The sequence below is a fragment of the Centroberyx affinis genome, unplaced genomic scaffold (genome assembly GCF_046629955.1).
Source record: "Centroberyx affinis isolate AG114_WGS23_722 - 3 ecotype Tasmania unplaced genomic scaffold, CSIRO-AGI_Caff_v1 ptg000021l_1, whole genome shotgun sequence".
Taxonomy (NCBI): Eukaryota; Metazoa; Chordata; class Actinopteri; order Beryciformes; family Berycidae; genus Centroberyx; species Centroberyx affinis.
The window spans coordinates 76,226-88,646 of NW_027278735.1; the positions used below are offsets into that span (position 1 = coordinate 76,226).

Here is a 12,421-nt window from a genome sequence, read left to right on the forward strand (position 1 = left end):
GACTTAAAGTTAGATAATTCATTTTAAAACATTTTCAGACTTATGCAGTACTTTGACAAATACTTTGACACAGTGATTCTCAACAGTTTTCATGTCAAGGACCCCTAATTTAGTCCACATTTGGGCCCCGGACCCCCTCAATTGATAACATTTTGTCTCTCAACCCCAAATCTGAGAATATTTTTATTGTTAGATATGATTTTGTCCAGAATTCCATGACTATCTGTATTGTAGGTAGAGAGAAGTTTTACAGTTTTTCAGTTTACTGGGGACCCCCTGGAACTTCCTCAAGGACCCCTGGTGGTCCCCGGACCCCCCGTTGAGAACCACTGCTTTGACAAATACAACAAAGGTGCCTGGTTCTTTCAATGCTTGGCCCCAGGTTTCTCTTCCACTCCACCTCATGAAGCTACACACTCCTGTCAACAGTTATCTGTACAGCCATTAGTTACAAAGCTAAGGAATGACTGCCACCCTGTGTATGCCAGTGGGACTGCACTTCAACACACACAACTTGATTAAAGAGTGGTTTGTGATGCAGTATGACTCAATTTATGATTAAAGTATTGAAACCCATCTTGTCTCTCATCAAAAGGGTTTCATAATCACATCTCCTTGACCTTAAAATGCACGATCCCGGAGAGGCATAATGGACAGAAGGGTCTTAATGAAAGAAAGGTATAAAGCAAAGCATTCTTAAGAAAATGTTTATTGTCATTAGAAAACTAAGCGTTAAGAACTACGACACATGTGCAAAAACAATTGCTAAAATATATCACAGTAACTGCCTTGGCCCAGGAGGAATGGCATTTGAATACAAAAACGCCAAGGAGGGAATATTGTAACCAAACCAACCGCACAAAAGATGGGGGGGAAAAAGTTACAACCTTACATTGGAAATGTTTGAATGTTACAAAACCCCATTCACATATGAACAGATAAGAAAGGACATTCTGATTTGGCATATTCTCCTAATTTGTGCAAACAATGGCAAAATATCACAGCAGGCCACTTCAGGAAGTGCAATTCCAGTGCATGTAACGCATGCTGTGGCTGCAAACTGGCAGGATAACACATGTAGGCTATACAAATGGAGTGTAGTGAATAGACATACATACAAGTACATACAAACATACTACATACCTATAGGAAACAGCTAGTGCGCTACCAGTCTCTCCCTATGCCTGTTAGCATTACAAAGTCATTCTTATCATGTTGACAGTGACAACCACCAAATATCCAAAAGTGTAACATCAGGTGTCCTGGTGGCTCAGTTGGCTGAGGCACATACCATGTAACTACAACATCCTGGGTTCAAATCTGGACTTTCCCCCATCCTAATCTTTCCTGTCACCCTCCACTGCGTACTATCAAATAAAGGAAAAAAATGCCCCAAAAATAATCAATAACCAAAACTAACAATATGCCTGTAACATGGCATGTTAACAAAAATACAGATGAGATGACTGTGTGAGTGTTGTTCCTGCTTTGCAGTTTGCTCACAAATCTATCAACCAGGTGTGGCTCCATCATGGAGGTCTAATGTAGAATTAGCTGTCAGTAAATGTATCAAAATATATAACAACCAGACGAGAAAAAGAGAGCTAGCTGAACAAGATTGTTGTGATGTTGCTGTAGGTCAATTAACGGTCTAAGTAAAAGTGAATAGTCTGATAAGGTAATTTATTTCCAAATGTAGTGTGACACAGTAAACTGTCTTGTCTTTAGCCTTAGTCTCTACTCCAAAACACTGAGTTGTAGCTTGAGAAGAGTCAGCTCAGTTGAAGTTCCCTGAACTGCTGATTTTCAGCTTTGTTAGCTAACCAAGTAGCCAGAAGGCTATTTTTTTTTTTAGCAAATCGATGTTAGTGTTAACATGAGACTACTGGCCACTACTACCACTAGCCTCTACTAGACACATTAGCTAGTGTGATAATCAGATGTGTTAACAAGACAATAGTTAGCTAGCTAACAAGCGGACATTATCTAAACACAAAACTGTTCACTGTTCAGAAATTAATCATGTCTATTCAATTCTGTTGAGACGGCCAAGTTGTAACTACATTTAGAAATGCCAAACATTATCATTACACACATTACATGACATTAGCCGTTCAGTTGGTGTTAAAGTTTTAAAGTTTACAGTATGAATTTGAATTTGATGGAAAACCATTTCCACTTTAAGGTCAACTGTTGCCTCGATATGTGATAATCAGTGGTGTCATCAATACTCCTCTCTTTTAAAATATAAGTCTACTTGACCCTGGTAAACCTGTGGCAGACATTAGGTTCTTAAAGCAATATTTCACAATGGTAGAACCTTCACCATTTTTCGCACATAGGAGTTCAGAAGGAGTCAACCTTCCATATTCCTTCCATATCCACTGGGGATCTGCTGTCACCAAGTACATTCAGAATTTTTGGATATAATGACTGTGGGCCCAGAATGAAACAATACCATAATGCTGTTTTTTTGCAGTTTAGTTTTTGCAGCTAAGTTAACTTTCCGCAGATACACAAAAGATTAAAAGATAATGTTCAACCAAAGTGAAATGTCACTTTAAGTGACTAGTGTGCTTTGAACCAAATATTAAGCAACATCTTTATTATCATAGACAACCTGTCGATTTGATAGTAACAGTATAGTCATTCCTTCCTCTGGGCGACTGTTCAGGTCTGAATGACTGATGAAAAAACATAAAGCTAACATACACAAAAAAATAATCAGCACAGAGGGTGGAAGATATGCATTGTTGTTTTTGTAGAAAATACATTTCAATAGGAGTAGACTGGGCTCAGTTCAACCAATTTACAACATTCCTTATACCAACTAAAATGTCAACGGGGGGAGGAGGAGGGGTGGAAAAGATGAGAGTGAAGGTAAATATCAGAACTCACTAGGAGTTAAAAACAAGGACAACACAAGGCCTTCTGAGAGTATCAAAAACGACTTAAGCACAACTGGATTCATTTTACAGGGGAAGGTCCTGTTATGTAAATATGAAATTAAATTCTCTGTGTGTAATTCCAGAGGATCAATCATAAAGGACCATGGGTGTCTGTAATTTCCCTTAACTCGAATACGAATAAGAAAAATAACGAAAATTGGTAGGTAATTTGCCCCACATTTTGAACTTTCCTGCTGTTGGTAATAACTACAACTGCCGGACCTCCCCCAGTAAAAATAAACCATTAGGTCCAAATGCTCTGTCTTGGAAGTGACAATGAAATCTCCCCCGTGGAGAGAATATAACTCGTATACTTGTACTGTGATTATATTTCTTAATTTTCTTAAGAGGAAAATACTTTAAGAAAATATTTCTTAAAAAGGAGAATATCGGTGTTATATATATGTAATTAGATTTTTTAACATTTACTTCTTTTTTATTGTTTTTACAAACTTTGTGGTGTCAAACCTAGCTTGAAATTAATTCATTTGTAAGGCAACATGTTTTTGAGGGATTATTTCCTGGAGACTTCCATTTGTTCCTGTGGGTGTCAGGTGATTGACAGGACGCGGAGTGTAAAATAATGCGCATACTGATACAAAAACACTCAACTCAGCACAATGAAATAAGGATAAATGAAGGCTTCATGTTTACTGTGATGGATTATCTCGCTTGTTTTTTATACTGTACAAGAATGAATGGCAGCAAATGGCTTCTTCTGAAGGGAGGAAAACAAACCCCGATATCTCCAACTATGCTGACTGTGTGCAGACAAACCCATGAATAATGGAAAGAAGAGGGGCAACCTAGACCAGTGGCACAAATTAAAAAGACAAACAAACCCCGGTATTATCCTTTACGTGAAAAGTTACTACAGCAAAAGCCCTCTGTGGGACAGAACCTTCATATTCTTGATGAGTGGAGCAATTTCATGATTACTTGAGCATCTGAAAAGTAAGACGCTTTAACATTTCCCTCTCATCAATATTCTGTAACAATGTAAGAAGCAAACAATATCCAATGACAGTTGATGTCTATGACAGAAGCATTTGTAGAAGCCACAATAGTTGGTCAGACGTTGTGGCCAAGGCAGTGACTCAACAGCTGCTCTGGTATATCAAAGATTACCAGAATGCTAAGGCTCTCCTTCTTCCTTGTTGTAACCCTGGGATCCATTCACCATTTTGACGTCTTCTATTCGTTTCCTTGGAGATCTTAGGGTTACTGGTCCTTCATGCTGAGCACCGGGTCCACCAGTCTATTGTGAACGTGCATTAAACCTGAAATGACAACAAGAAGGAAAGGGGAGACTTAAACTCTTAACCTGTGACATTTTCGCATAGATTCAGCTGGCACCAAAGATCAGCTAATAGCAGATGGCAATTTCAGTAGCATGCTTTTTACCATTAGATGTCAGGCTTTACACAGATTTGGGTTTGGGGTTTAGTTACTCTTTGTGTTTTGGTGTGGATCTAGCTCTGTGTGCATCATATCAGTAAAAGTCAATCAAGCCAATGACACCCAAGTTTATAGGTAATTTTGGATTGGCATCATTTTAAACTGAGTTTAAATTGAATGATGCAAACAAAATACTCCTCACATTGACTTCCCTTTAACCATGCATTCACACTGTAAGCGACATGATCAACAAGTCACTGGAAGTCCATTCATTTCCTATAGAGCTGAAAATTTTTTTGTTTTTTTTGTTTTTTTTTGAAAGCCTCTCGCACCGCCCACTATCAGTCAGAATAGAGCGACACATCAACCAAGTTGCTCACTGTGTGTACAAGCAGTAACCGTTTTATGGAAAGAGCATCAGCCCTAGCAATGGTGGATGTGTCTTTGGTACCTTTGAAGTATTTGACCGTTTTGACTCTTAGCTCCAGCGTGGCGTCCTCGTCGCAGACAAAGATGGTGCGTGGATGCTGCTGGAAGGCCGACACCGTCCACATGTGGTTCACTCCCTCCTCTATGGCCTTATACAGGGCAAAGGCTTTGTGGGCTCCGGTGATCAGAATCATCACCTGAGAAGAAAAGCAAAATTAGAACACACTAGAACAGTGATTCTCAACCTTTTTTATATCAAGGACCCCTAATTTAGTCCACATTAGAGCCACGGACCCACATTCAATGAGATTTTGTCTCTCGGACCCAAGTCTGAGAATATTGTTATTGTTAGATATGATGAACTGTCTGTATTGCAGGTAGAGATTAACAGTGAAACTAGGACCAAAATAGTCATTCTTCTACATTCTCTAATTGTGTTAAAAATTCCTCAGTTTGCTGGGGACCACCTAAAACTACCCCATTTATTTACAAGGCCTGTTTAGACCACAAATGCAACCAAAAGACAGAAGAAACTGGTAAAGCAACCCAACAAGAAAATGAATTGACTGGATAACCAAAAGGCAACAAAATTATATGTCCGGATCACTGCAATAGTAACAGGAGGAATAGTATTGTTATCCAATAATGAGTAAAATTCAATTGAAGGACTCAGTGGGCTGGTATACAGCTCATGTACTTGAAATGTTTCCAGCAATAATTATTATATTTGAATAGCACCTTTAAGATAATGCGATTCTGAATCCAGCTCAAGGCCTTTGTCTACATGCCCACAATCTGTATAAACCTCCTCCTATTCCTGCAACTGTCTGTACACCTACTGACACTACACTGGTTTTCTATGGGAATCCCTTAACTGAATTCATTCTAATGAGTCATTTTGATCAGATTCCACACAGCGTCCCATGGTCTAAATGCTGTTTCAGAGGCTTTTCAAACCTGACAATAATAAAAATCTGATGGAAACACTGAATATGTGGAATTTTTATGGTATGGTTTTATGGTTTTTATATGGTGGGGGGGGGGGTCATGCAAATGGTTAAATGTACAGATACTGAACATTGGTACAAAATATTGGCTACTTAAATCCAAAAATCAGCCTTCCAAACCCCCTGTTGGTCAAACCCTACATGCCACTCAAACAAATTTCTCAAATTTTCTTGTACTTAGCAAATTATGTAACTCTGATTCTGAAATCTTTTTTGAAAGTGATATTATGTTCTTGCAGGTAGATGGATGATTGAATTTGCTGCCTCTCCTTCTGACCTCTCTGGCGTCCATGACAGTTCCCACGCCCACAGTCAGAGCCATGGTGGGAACCTTGGAGAGGTCGTTGCCAAAGAAGCGAGCGTTGGCCACGATGGTGTCCTTGGCCAGGGTCTTCACTCTGGTCCTGGAAACCAGGCTGGAGCCCGGCTCATTGAAAGCTATGTGGCCATCAGGGCCAATACCTAGAGAGAGAAAAGAGAATGAGAGGGAATGCGAAAGAGAGACCAAAAGACAAAGGTATAACACAATAGTGATTTAGAGTCAGTCCATGAAAGCTTTTACATTTGCTGATCTAAACACCCGGTGTCTGGTAGCTCTTTCCTGGGAAAGACCTACCTTCTCTAGTGCACAGGCAGTGATGCGTTTTATGTTTTTTGGCTTATTTAGAATAAATAGAAGAACTGGGTAGTTAGCATGAGCAGCAATAGCCACAATAGCTAAACAGACAAAGAAAAGAGCGCCACCTACAGAAACTCAAACTTCATCAACAGAAAATCCAAGGAAAAAGACGTCAGTACTGGACACACTGTTTGATTGACAGGTGATCTTAGCAACGATGGTGTCAAAGTTAAACTATGATAGATGCTCTTGCAGTATGGCTTGAGCTGATGACATCAAACTCATAAATAAGCAAAGGTGATAACAAAACGGCACCCACCGAGACAGTAAGCGCAAGTAAAAAAAAACAAAAACAACTTGAAATGTGACCAACCTCCCACAAACAAATCGATTCCTCCGGCCGCCGCGATCTTCTGCTCAAACGCCTGACATTCCGCTTCCAGGTCCTCCGCATTCCCGTCCAAGATGTGAGCGTTGGCCGGATCGATGTCGATGTGCTTGAAGACGTTGTTCCACATGTAGGAGTGGTAACTCTCTGGATGGGCGCGAGGCAGACCTAGAGGACAGGAGATGCACCGTCTAGATTGAGGACCTGCACTCGCACGAATCCTGCATCCATAGTACTTTTAGGACTGCACATTCTTAGTCCAGGGTTATCCTTAGCGCAAAAATAAGAAATGGTCCAGGACCTCTTCACCACCTCCACCCCCTCAAGACACTAAGAAGAAGACGTTTACCGTAGTTCCTCTAATAGTGGCCGGTAGTCAATTAAAAGCCGGGTCTCTGATAATCGTTGGCACAAACAAATAAAGGCCGGCCCCAAATACAGGCCGGGGAAAAAAACTAAGGAAAAAACAACGGTGGATACCGGTAAACTCATGGTGCCTGTTATATAATGTAACTGTAGTTTGTAGTAACGTACAAGTGCCACAAGATGGCAGTATGCCACAAGACGGCTCGGCCGGCGGGAGTCTCTGGAGCGTGCCGTCGTCGATTACCGTAATTATCGGTAATGCGTCGCAGTAACAAAAAAACGGCTACCTAACGAACCCCAACAGAAGCAGATCAGAAGACAAGGAGGCTTCGTACTAAAATATGAGCAAATATACTTATCAAACAGAGGGAATTAGAAATAAAGGCCTGTCTCTAATATAAGCCTGCTTCCAATAAAGGCCTGGTACCCTCTGCAGTTGAGGTAAATAAAGGCCCGGGCCAATATTAGAGGAAATACGGTAGTTTACTGACGTCACCTTAAAGGATTTTGGGGTAATCAACTACTCAAAATTCAAACAGTCACCTCTTGCTGCCATTTGAGGGCGCCAACGTGCGAAACGGCCTAGTGCAGCTTTAAAGGAAAAATCCACCTAAACACACTTTGGCAGTATATTTTTCTTTTTCCCGTGGATAACTGGCCAAAAGTAGACAAGGTGACATCGCATCAAGATATTTCCAGCAGCTACAATGGGGTTTGACAGCAGATCTAAAACATCAACAGTTGTCAATCCCTCAAAGAGTAAGGCCTTCTTTCTAGAGCTGCCATTTTGCACTGACATCCGACAAGCATACAGGGAGAAATCCATCAGAGAAAAGACAGGGAGACCATCAAGGGCCCCAACTCAATAGTAACTGATGCCACAAGCAGCACTTTCTCAGAAGTGTCATCAAGTTAAATTTAAGACTTAAGGCCCATTCACACTTAGAGCGACAACTATAAAGATAACTATAAACTATAACGATATGCTGTTGCTCAAGTGTTCACACTACAACGATATCGGCGACGAATATTCAGAGGAAAAAATGGAGCATGATTACTTTACCGACATGCTTTTTCTTATTCATAACGACAGAGCCGAAGGATTTGGGTTCATGCATGCAAAGGAGAGAAGAGATGGCAGATAATAATGCTCTTTTATGGCGCTTTCATTAGGGCTGTGCAAAAAAATCGATACAGCTGAGTATTGCAATATTTTTTCTTTCCATGATACTGTATTGATTTTCCAGCCCCTCGTATCGATACATTAAAAAAATATTATTCATGTTTTAAACAGATTTAAAATGTCCTTAAATTTCCCTCAAATCCCTTTGAATTAAATAGTTTTGACTCAATTTGTCCGCTGAGTTATCAATATAATGTGATGTACATATTAGACTACCCAGGTGGTACGCAGCAAGTTGTATTTTCAGCTCTATTTTTAAATTTTCAGTAAATTATGTAGAGTATTGCAATGTATCGCAATATGTTTCGTATCGCAATGTATCGTGATACAATCGTATCGTGAGGTCCTTGCCAATACCCAGTCTTAGCTTTGATAACATTATTGTGCTTTGTTTATATGAGAGCTAATGGTACTAATGGTCACCAAGTGAAGCTATTAATTTCTTTACCAGTAGGAGACTCTGCACACCACATCTACTGTGGGTCAAAGAGTAAAGTCTCCTGTAGCCCATGTTGAGAGAAACACCTGAACGTCACCGTGGCTAAACGGGTTTCAACAGGCTGCTGGAGACACATGTTGTTACCTCCAGGTCATATTGAAAACATAGGATAATAGCGCATTTGCGGTCAGGTTGGCCAAGTAATTATGCTTTATACAGAAATTATACAGCAAGAGCTGTTCCGATCCCGACCGGTATGTCACGTTTCTTTTCAACATTTTTAGAGGTGATGGTCTTTGTCAAACAGCGCCGGGTTCCTCTGGACTTCTGTAGTCAGTTCCTCAGCAGCAGCTCCATCACTGCAGTGAACTACTGAACTCTCCCAACCTGTCCTTTGTAGAACTTTAGTTTGATTGGTTGAAGATGTTTTATCGTTGTCTCTACCGCCAGAAAAATCGCTCTGAGATAGAACCAAGAATATAGTTCTAGTTGTCGTTTTGGATGTTTTTATAGTTACAGTTGTAGTGTGAACACAGACATTCTATTTACGTAGAACGATTTCAATGTTTTTATAGTTATAGTTATCTTTATAGTTATTGTTCTAGATGTGAATGGGCCTTTAGGACCTTTTTAATGCCAGACATAATGAAATATGAGACTGAATTTGCAATTGAACGTGAAAATTAAAACAACTCTACACTTATTAGGTCTACATAACTGAGCTGATTTTCCACCAGAAAAACAGCATCCCGACAAACCACAACATTTTTACAACTGAATTTAAGACTTAAAATCAGGATTTTCACCGTGGCCCTGATGTACTGTTCCATGACTTTTACATAACTAAGTCAGAGCACTTCCATGACCTAAAAATCTAACGTTATTTTTCAGCTCAGAAACAGCTGGGTACAGGGATTACAGGGGTAAACATTCTGGTTTCTAGGGCTGCAACTAATGATTATTTTCATTGTCGATTAATCTGTCGATTATTTTCTCGATTAATCGATCAGTTGTTTGGTCTATAAAATGTCAGAAAATGGTGACAAATGTGGATCAGTGTTTCCTAAAGTCCAAGATGACGTCCTCAAATGTCTTGTTTTGTCCACAACCCAAAGATATTCAGTTTACTGTCATAGAGGAGGAAAGAAACCAGAAAATATTCACATTTAAGAAGCTGGAATCAGATAATTTTGGCTTATTTTTCTTAAAAAATTACTCAAACCGATTAATCGATTATCAAAATAGTTGGCGATTAATTTAATAGTTGACAACTAATCGATTAATTGTTGCAGCTCTACTGGTTTCCACTCCAGTTGGGCTGAAAACTACCATCTTATGCAATGAATGTGTGAAACAAGTCTATATTCCCCTGCCAGGTTAGCCGTTTGTAAAATTTCTTGGCTTCCCCAGAGAATTTATCATTCCCTGACTTGTCTCCATGTCTGGAATAGACCTCTGAAATTCCATGACCAGTGGGAATCCTGTAAAATGTAACTGTATTAAAGTCCTTCTAAGGCCTTGAGTTTAGATAATATGATTTTAGACATTTTAAGACTTTTTCAGGACCTGCCTTGTGCCCCAACACACTCACATGTGAAACAGAGATAGAAACACAATTTATGACAAAAAAAAGCCTAAAATTGCAAAAGACTGTTATATAGTGGTAGCAGTAGTGCACCTTTCAATACTACACAGTGATATGGTTCCTGTTGCAGCCCTATTCCCTTTACCATCTCTGATTAGGAAAGTGTGAAATACAACTCAACTCACCTACATATTCGTCCATGTTAAAGGTTTTCACATACTTGAAAGACAGGTCCCCACTTCTGTGGTACTCAATCAATTTTTTGTAACAACCATACGGAGTACTTCCTAAAAGAAAACAAATTAGCAAGTTTAGTTTACATTACTTATAATAATGACGACGTTTCAAGAATAGTTTGCCCACTAGCTAGACCAGGAAATAATTCTTCTGTATATGTCCCATCGTGTTTACCTGTAGGCAGCCCCAGAGTGAAATATCTTTCCGCAGAGGGCTTGAACTGGACGATTCTGTTACGGATGTACTTGGCTGCCCACTCGCTGGCCAAGTCGTATTCCTCCAGAATGACCAGCCTCATTTTGTCGACTAGCTAAACAGACATGAGTAGTGTGATGAAGTTACAGGAAGAAAAACAGTAACGTTGTTAGTTAGTACTACTCTACTGGCGACAAAAGCTCAATTGGTTCCTGTGTTTGTTGTATTTAGAACACAATAACCAATGGCCATTCAAAAACTGGCGATTTAACGTGGTCTTGCTTACAGGCAAAGGTATTAACACGTTAAAATATGCCTTTACGTGCCTACCCTGCATAGACACATTTATTCTCCAATTCGGCATACGTATGCTCCACCAAGCAGCTGTAGAATTCCAACTTTTACATTAGTTGGCCCACAATCTTCTTTCATCACTATAAACCGTCGGTGACGGTAGCGAGCAGAGGGAACCAATCCTAAAAGTTGTTAATATAATGAAACAAGTGCTGCTTGTTGGACCGAATTTATGCCGAACTGAAGTCAGGCTCCTATTATTGCCTTGCGTCATATTTTAAGGATTTTGTAACATTGTCGATAGCCAAGATCATATCAAATTGTCAGATTTTTTAATGAAGTTTGGCGTGACGTTCACCCCATACGTAACCTATTGGGACTAGGTTAGCTGAGGCTAACGTTAGCGAGCGAAGCTAACTTGGATAGAAGACACTCGCAACTTTACTTATATGCTTATCTACAGCTAACTAGCCAACCAAAGTTATTTAGCTAACCTGAAACCCATTGTTAATAACACGCACTAGATGATACTGCAGTTACTTGTTTTTACCTTGTAAAAATACACTATTTGATGGTCGAGAAGACTTGGAAGAAGTCAATTATTTCAGTAAGTCTATTTGGTCATATGACCCGTTACAAGTCACGTGACTTCAGGTGGGCGGCACTCGCCAATCACGGCACACAATAAGACACACGTGATTGACGATATTTTTTCTCTCTTTTTTTGTTTTTTTAGCTTCAAAATGTATTTGAGTTCTGCCAATAATCTGAAATTAATGAGTTTATTCCTAGAGTTCCAGAATTCTGACTTAAATGAATTTTTTCACATGTAGCCCTCCTCTTCCGTAAAGAAAACGAACTCTATTGCTGGGCTCCCAATATGGGACTATACCATATATACAGTAGGCTATACATACAAAGAGATTCAGTTTATAGGGGAGGCAGCATGGAAATAATTAAAGTGTGATGTTTTGCAAGTAAACCATTCCACATCTCTGCTCCCTTGCATTATTTTAAATATTAGAGTTGTTAAGTGATCTTCTTAATGATACGTATAATGATAAAATCTGTTAATACCGATCATAGGAATTTTTACAATAAAAAACAACCACCAAAGACTGTGGTTGTACTGGGCACCTCCCAGTGTGAGTGAGTGAAACTGTATGAACGTGAAGCAGGGTGGAGCTGGAAAAGCGCATGGAGCTCAATCTTCACTAGATAAATTACGTGTAAAATAGTCATCCTTATGCATTCTGTTTCCAGTTAATTAAATAATAGTGAAATTAAACCATTCATAGTTTTGCTGGGGAGCCCACCAACTTTGAAAACCCCT

The 12,421-nt window shown here is 39.6% G+C and overlaps 1 protein-coding gene across 2 annotated transcripts; it reads right to left on the reverse strand.

Moving 5' to 3' along the window:
• Positions 1-712: 712 nt before the first annotated feature.
• LOC139664499 (glucosamine-6-phosphate deaminase 2) lies at positions 713-11,713 on the reverse strand. Of its 2 annotated transcripts, none has more exons than XM_071543380.1 (7): positions 11,639-11,713; positions 10,774-10,909; positions 10,548-10,649; positions 6,775-6,957; positions 6,060-6,244; positions 4,798-4,972; positions 713-4,228 (listed from the first exon to the last, which is right to left on the reverse strand). In XM_071543380.1, exons 2-7 carry the CDS (start codon positions 10,895-10,897, stop codon positions 4,170-4,172), a joined length of 828 nt encoding a protein of 275 aa, XP_071399481.1. In that variant the 5' UTR covers positions 10,898-10,909; positions 11,639-11,713; the 3' UTR covers positions 713-4,169. The 2 variants fall into 2 exon arrangements, with proteins under 2 accessions (XP_071399481.1, XP_071399541.1); XM_071543440.1 differs by having other exon boundaries at positions 10,774-10,905; positions 11,639-11,708.
• Between the last annotated feature and the right edge of the window lie 708 nt (positions 11,714-12,421).